The sequence below is a fragment of the Anopheles coustani genome, chromosome 3 (assembly GCF_943734705.1).
Source record: "Anopheles coustani chromosome 3, idAnoCousDA_361_x.2, whole genome shotgun sequence".
In the NCBI taxonomy this organism is placed as follows: Eukaryota; Metazoa; Arthropoda; class Insecta; order Diptera; family Culicidae; genus Anopheles; species Anopheles coustani.
Genome location: NC_071288.1, coordinates 8,346,253 through 8,353,468, shown reverse-complemented (window position 1 = coordinate 8,353,468; position 7,216 = coordinate 8,346,253). Strand labels below are relative to the sequence as shown.

Here is a 7,216-nt window from a genome sequence, read left to right as displayed (position 1 = left end):
CTGCACCTGGGTGGGCTTGTTTTGATTTGTTTATTTCCGCTTGACGAATGCAGTTCCCTGCGCATTGTTTTTCCCACTCCGCGCCATGCATCGGGGGAGGGGGTTGAGGGTGGTTTTGCACGCTGCTTCCGCCTCTGGCTAACTTGCTTGGCAGCGCTGCACCACTTTATCCCCGATTCCCTTTGGGACGCGCAACACACACACACACATACAAGCACACAATATTACATTGATTGCCAACCGGGATCGCGCTGTGGAGATGCAGGGAGGAATTCGGGGGGCACGTTGCATATTTTGTGTATAAATTTTGAATAATCTTCACAACAACATTCTTTTTGCGCCGTCCATACGTTTTCCATCCGCATCGTTACTCACACGCCGGACACACGCACGCGTGTGACGCACCTACACTGACGTACCCTAAGGATGACGGGAAAATGGTGCTGGTGGCCGCAAGGCAGGGAAAAAACCTACGCATCGGAACGCCGGAAAACGCCGGGGTTTGGCGGCAACAACGTCGCAGCACGTTGGGCATTAGCGGGCAGTTAGTTATTGTGTGACGGCTTCCCATGGCGGCTACACACACGTTGTATGTGTGGCACCTCGGTCGTTTGTCGGTGATGATTAAAAATAAATATAAATAGGAAATAAATTATTTGCCTCGCGACCCGCATGGATTATTTTTATTTAGAAATTGCAATACGCACATTTCGAACGCAGGGGCTTGCAGTTCATATCCAGCATCGGCAAATGTTCGATCCGGGGGGTTGTGTTTTTTTTTTCGTGGTGCGTTATTATTCCCGCCACTCTAGGCCCATATCAATAACTAAACGTTGATTTGGCCGTGAATCATTTATGGCGGTCGTTTGAAGTCGGGACTTTTGCATACGCCGCTGATGGCTGATTATGATGTTGTGTCGTGATCGATCCGGAGGCAATTTGGATGTTGGAAGTGTTAGCAAGCGACATCAAACAAGATTCAGGTAGCAAAATAGTCAATGAAGCCTGAAGAGGGTCACAAGCTACTTCCAACATTATGGTACGATATGATTTAATACTTTTGATGGAACTCTACCGGAATGTGTTCTAAAAGCTGCTGAAGGAATTTTCATGGCGATTTTCCACAGATTTAGGAATATATGAAGTAGAGGTTCTTTTAGAGTACCATAGTACCCTCACGCAAAATCGCCATTGAATTGGGAATTCTCTTTAGTAACCTTGTTTAGGTGTTCCTAAGACAAGTATAAGCCATAACGATAGACTTCTACTTGTTCAGGTTTGATAGGCTAAAATATTGGAAGAAACTTTTTAAGAACAAGTGAGTCTACGCTCTTCCGGAAGTAGAAAAGGTCACGGTTGTTCGAATATATTTGAACGATAAAACACCGATGAAATAGTAGATCTTAGTTTTTAGTAAGGGTTGAGGATAACCAGCTTCTAGAATAGACAATGAAATAGACGTGCACGGCGTACTTACCATATCCTACTGCCTGAAGCGGCTCTGCACCGCCTGTCTGGTGCCGTTTAGAGGATTGTAGCAATAGAAGCCTGCTGGGAAGCGATCGAGTTGTCTACCGTAGTGGCGTAGAACAGCGTCGCCTTCGGTGGGCTGGTCGAGTCCGTCGACGTCGGTTCCTTTGGTTCCAGAGCCTGCAGCTGTTGCTGTTGCTGCTGCTGCTGCTGCTGCTCCAGCTGCTGCTGTTGCTCCTTACTCCGGTAGAAGTGTTCGGGCAGCTGTAGCGGTGGCTGGTAGCCGAGAAAGTGCGTTTGGAACATCGGTATAGTCGTGGACTCGCTGCTGACGGACTGATAGAGGGTGGACGGTAGGAGCTGGGCGGAAAACGGCGTAGGGTAGAGCGTCCTATTGGCCGCCCCCAGGCCCGGTAGCAACAACGGAAAGGCGAAGTTGTTATCGATAGCATTGTACTTGTAGAGCGCGGGAAGGTTGAGCCCATTCGGTTTCTTCAGCAGGTCCAACCGGTCGAAGGTGCTCTTCGGGAGCGAGTACGGGATGCGCATCTCCTTCTCCTTCTCGTAGCTTTCCCCGGCGGTCGCGTCCTGCGTGTCGGTGGGTTCCTTAGCCGTGGCGCTCTTTTTACTCCGCCGCACCGAATCCAGGTACGCCTCGTAGTGTTGGGTCGTCTCGGGTGCCGGAGACTTCTGTTCCGCTTCCTGCGCCGGACTGAGCCTGGCCCGTGCCCGCTTACCACCGGTCTCTACCACCACGTCGTACACGGTGGTCGGTTCCTCCACCGAAACGGGCGAATTGCTGCTCGGCTGATGATCCACCTCCTCCGTCTGGCTGTACTTGGCGGGATGATGATGATGCTGATGCAGGTGGTGATGGTGATGCTGATGGCTGCTCGCGGGCCGACCGTGTGAGATCACCGTAGACCCCTCGTCGAACGCCAGCGGCTCCCGGTCGTCCTCCCGGCTGCTGGCGCTGGTGCTGGCGGGTTTGTATTTGGTGTCAAGATTGAGCGCCCGCTCGTCGGCTCGCGGGGTTTCGACGTGGCGCGAGCAGGACCGCGACCGGGACCGCGAACTCGACCGCGAGCGACCGGTGGAGTTGGTGTGGTTCGTCACCGAGATGTTCTCGTCCTCGTCGTCCTCCTCCGTCAGCCGGTCGCTGTGGTTGCGGTCGAGGGACGACTTCACCAGCTCGTACGTCTTGATCGATCGCTTGGCTTTCGTAGAAAAGGGGGAAGGAAAAGAGTGTGAGCGAGCGTGAAACAGAACGATTGGCGCATCACCGGAGGCGGTGGCCCACCGTCGTCCACAGACCGTGTTGGTCGCGGACAACTGCGCCGTGGTGCCACAACCGGAACAACCGAAACCTGCGTGGTTGTCGGGATTCCGATCGACGATTACCGTACCTTTTTTCGTATTAATTGATTGTAGAGAAGGTTTTTTTTTTGTTTGATTGGAGATGTCCAGTAGTGTCTTTGTGGTTGTGGCTGTGTGTGGTACGGCGTGCGTATGGCTTCCTATAACTTTTAACTTTTGTACTCCGAAACAATTGCATCTTATTTTGGATTTCGCTTTATCCACGCACACTCACAACGTCGTCGTGTACAGTTTGGTTGGAGACGTCGACGGCACGGCGCATCCCCGGAGCGAGGAGGAGAGAAGGGACGGCCGTCCGTTCATGTGGCACGAATATAACAGGACGACGACGATGACTCAGGTAGAGGTTGATTGATGGGGTTATCGTTCGTTTTTTTTTTGGAAAGTTGATTGGTGAAGAAACTAGTTTACAGAAAAACAACTATCGCCTACTAGTGGAACACAGGTTGCTCTTATCCTTACGCCGGTTCGCGTCTATACAAGCACGTGTACGCGGCACTAAAACTTACTGCCACTGCACTTCCGGCGAGCGGAGCTCTAACGCGTTAAATTTTTTAATTTTTTTTACTTCTTTTTAACTCCTTTTATCTCTTTTAACTCGGCAACTTTTGCATAAACTATACACCCACAACCGGGCGGAGCGCGCACACAGTGGTTCTACTCCGTCGGGGCCCGATCTCACAAGTATAGCTACACGTGATAGCCCCAGAATGGCTGTAGCTCCGAGCTGGCCTCGAACTGATTAAACACTGTTTCGGGGCCGGCGGGAAGTGCCGTGAAAACCGCAGGAACGGGTACGACGCACGCACGTTCCCCCACACGCAGCAGGCCCGGGGACATAGAAAAGAACGCAAAACGAGAACAAGATAGGGTTGGTGATCATTTTGGTCGGTGTTTGGTTGCTTGGTTGCTCGGTTGTTGTCGTTGTTGAAATTTTTGAAAAAAAAAAAGATTGCATCATGTGCGAGAAAGCGTTCGCAAGTCGTGGCAGTCGAATACCCACGATCACGCCAAACTTTACGGTGGATTTCGGTGCCGAACCAGGGGGGATCTCATCGTGCGTACGTGGGCCGACGCGACGCGGCGACACGGCAGTTCCTTTGGGCCCACGGCAGTCACGCGGTTGTACCAAAACACTCTATACACGGCCTTACACACTACTTTGAACTTATCGGTATCGGTTGCAACGGCACGCGTTCCTCATTTAATATAGCACACATTGAACAAGCAGAAGTTGAAAACTGTATCGCAAATCGATATAGCGCCCCCTCAAACAATAGTATGTATCGAGCGGCTCGGAGGGCGAGCCCCGTCCTACACTTCCTTCCGCTAGTTGGCACACGCAGAGAGAGGGCGGAAAGTTTATCATCCACTCTGACGGGTGGTGTTGCGCAACTCCACGCCATCGAACATGTTCAGATTGTGCAATCGTGAGTATTCGTTGACCACGGCCTGACCTGTGTTGAGCATAGATGAATGGAAAGGGTAAGGTATGTTTGTCACTTCCGAACGCCTGGGTAGTGGGTTCTGAGGGATGAGGGGGTTGAACAGAATTTCGACGAGATGATGATGAACGTGTTGTTGACATCGACATCTCAAAAGGATGCGAGAGTTGCATCATCACCTTGTAGCTGTTATTCTAAGCGATCTGGCAACACCACCTAGCCTTATTAAGGGACTCTAAAGCCTTACCGAATCCTCATATTGAGCCTATCATGAAACGAATGTGGAGTTTGGCATAGCCACTATAACCCACACGAAAACGAAATGCTCCATACAGACACGTGGCTTTTGATAAATGCGACGTGCCGTGACAACATAAAAAAAAACCTCAGGATGTGGTAACTTTTTCTTAGGGAGCGATTATACAAAGCATCTTCTTGGGACAACTGTGGATCATTGGACGTCCCACGAACAGTAGATGTCGGACACGGCGATGGAGGAGCAGTCGAACGACACCATCCCCGCCAGCTTACCTTCGTCGATTCGCTGGTGCGCTTTTTGTACATCGCCATCGGCGCTCTTCAGTATGACGTACATCAGGGGCATCATCTCCCAGGGGTAACTTAGTTTCTCCAGCAGCCACTGGGCCCGCTTGACCAGCTCGTCGTCTGCAAAGAGAAGTAGGAAGGAAGAAATCGTACGAATGCATTAGAGCACACTTTGCTTAACGCACTGTGATCGATATGACATAGTAGGCGACATCCAGAAGACCTCTTGTCTGTCAATGTTCATTCTAGAACAATCTTTAATATCTTGAATAGAGAAAACGGTGTACCAAGCTCAAACATCCCACTACTCACATAAGAAATTCTCTTAAGGCCCCAGTCCTTCCCGCCGACCAGGATCGAAGTAATTAAAGCGAGCATTCATGCACAGTTGAAGGATCACTACTTTTCTTTGACATCTTGTCGATCATCTGACGTCAACCTTTTGCTCGTGAAGCCCACTTGGAGGTCCCTTATCGGAGGTGCCAATCTCGATTGCAATGCCAATGCACACATGCTGTTCATTAGCCTTGGCATGTCATTTTTTCTGACGCTCTTTCCCCCAATTTCCTCCCCCCCTCCCACACCGTCAACCACCTACCCGCAAACGGCTGAGAATGAGTGGTGGAGTTCTACCTTTTGACTGGACGCGTGAAAAATGGCTTTCCCATCAATACACACGCGCGAGCGGACAATAACATCGTCCCGGAGCGGTATTTAAAACGGTGCTTTTTCCACCCCTCCCCCACACCAGGCCACCCCGCCGAAAGGTGTTCGCGCTCCTCGTGTCCCCGAAACGTGGCAGAAATTCTACACTACCAGGCTCGTTTTCAAAACAAGACACTATAATAAATATTCCATAATCAATCAAACCACAACGGGCGGCACGGGAGGGCTGGAACGGGAGGGGGAGATCTTTCTACCGCGCGACTGACCCCACGACTCCGGAGGAACTGGTCCTGCTGCTACCGCTGGAGCCTACTACACAAAGCTCACGGAAGATTTATTTTATATTTGCACTATTATCATCATCATCAGCAGCAGCAGCAACATCGTCTTCGTCATCGTGGCCCGCCGTCTACCCTTCGCGCCGTGTCCCCGTGTTCGCGGTGCAGGCTTTAGCGCTTGAGGGCAGCCTTAAGCCTACTCCCCGGGTTTCACTTTGGCACCTTCTTCCCGCCCGTCCATCTCAGTTTCCCGACACGACGCGTCTAGTACTCTCGCGCGCTAGCCTCCAACACAGCCATTCTGACACTTTGAAAAGTCACTTCAGTCATGCTAATCTTGTGCTTAATTTAACTTCAATCTCCCGAGCGCAGTTCGCGCGCACTATCTTCGCAAGACCCATTCTCCCTTCGCCGGGTGTGATTGGGTGCCAACTAAGCCTTCTTCCCGGGCGCACGGTCGACGTCTCACACGCGCGGGAACTGGAAATAGTATTGCATCAGAGCTGTCAAAGTGTCAATCCTGCTTGAAACTGCATTCTGAGCAGCATCTTCTTCCTGCGCGCGGTAGGCAGAGAACGGGGAAAACGAAACACCCTCATACACACACACACACAGCCACACTCTCCGCGACCGATAGATCATTGTCGATCTTTCTATCTATTTCTGGTATTTTTCCTACCACAGTCGTGGGTTGCAAACAGATACACCCGGCCGGGTTTTGCTAAGCCCTTTCCGAATATTCGCACTGGCTGGAACGCGGCCGTCTGCGGAGATAAATCAACTCCAACTGCCTTCTGATTATGACAGTACACGATCCCCGTGTAGCATTCCCGGCTCGTGCTCGGGACTGGTATTGAGATGACTGAACTAGTAATTCGAACGTCCATACTTGATTAGTGATGTCGATTACTTTGAGCCAATCAATCGCCAAGCTCGTGTGCCCATTCAAACTAGCACGGAAAAAATATAGAGCCGTTTATTATTCTTCGTCGTGGAAAAACGAGAACGCATTTGTCTGTCCTCGGATTAGTTTTTATTTTCTAACGGCCTACCGTCACACAAGATATACAGCACATTGCAACAATTACTCACACACTCTCTCCTTCCCTCTCTAGCTGTGCGGTCGTCTTGTTCCAATTATATTTAAGTTTGCAACGTAAGTTTAATAGGATGTTTTATGGCTTCATTCTTTCCAACGCTTAGCTATAATTTGAAGTACTTCCACCTTTTCGCGTTCAATTGCTTTTGCGTCGTTTACGAAGGTACACTTTTATCCCTTTTGAATCTTTATTACTTTTGATGGTTGGGCAATGTTTCGGCTCATCGAAATGGATTTTTATGTACAAAACCGGGGCTTTGAACTGGTTTGCGGAAAGTTGATGTAAGAACATTCAAACCATCTGCCGTTTGCAGACAATTTTTAATTAGCCAATC

At 50.3% G+C, this 7,216-nt stretch overlaps 1 protein-coding gene across 1 annotated transcript; it reads right to left on the bottom strand.

The window, feature by feature from the left end:
* Positions 1 to 1,524: 1,524 nt before the first annotated feature.
* On the bottom strand, positions 1,525 to 6,669 carry LOC131260568 (lateral signaling target protein 2 homolog). Its single transcript, XM_058262330.1, has 4 exons — positions 6,462 to 6,669; positions 4,824 to 4,958; positions 2,877 to 3,056; positions 1,525 to 2,687 (listed from the first exon to the last, which is right to left on the bottom strand). Exons 1-4 carry the CDS (start codon positions 6,667 to 6,669, stop codon positions 1,525 to 1,527), a joined length of 1,686 nt encoding a protein of 561 aa, XP_058118313.1.
* Between the last annotated feature and the right edge of the window lie 547 nt (positions 6,670 to 7,216).

Coding starts and splice junctions, on each gene's coding strand:
- LOC131260568 (XM_058262330.1), bottom strand. CDS start 6,669: ATGGACGTTCGAATTACTAGTTCAGTCATCTCAATACCAGTCCCGAGC. Junction 4,959..6,461: donor GTTTGCAACCCACGACTGTG/GTAGGAAAAATA, acceptor TTCTCTTTGCAG/ACGACGAGCTGGTCAAGCGG. Junction 3,057..4,823: donor GCACCAGCGAATCGACGAAG/GTAAGCTGGCGG, acceptor CGACGTTGTGAG/TGTGCGTGGATAAAGCGAAA.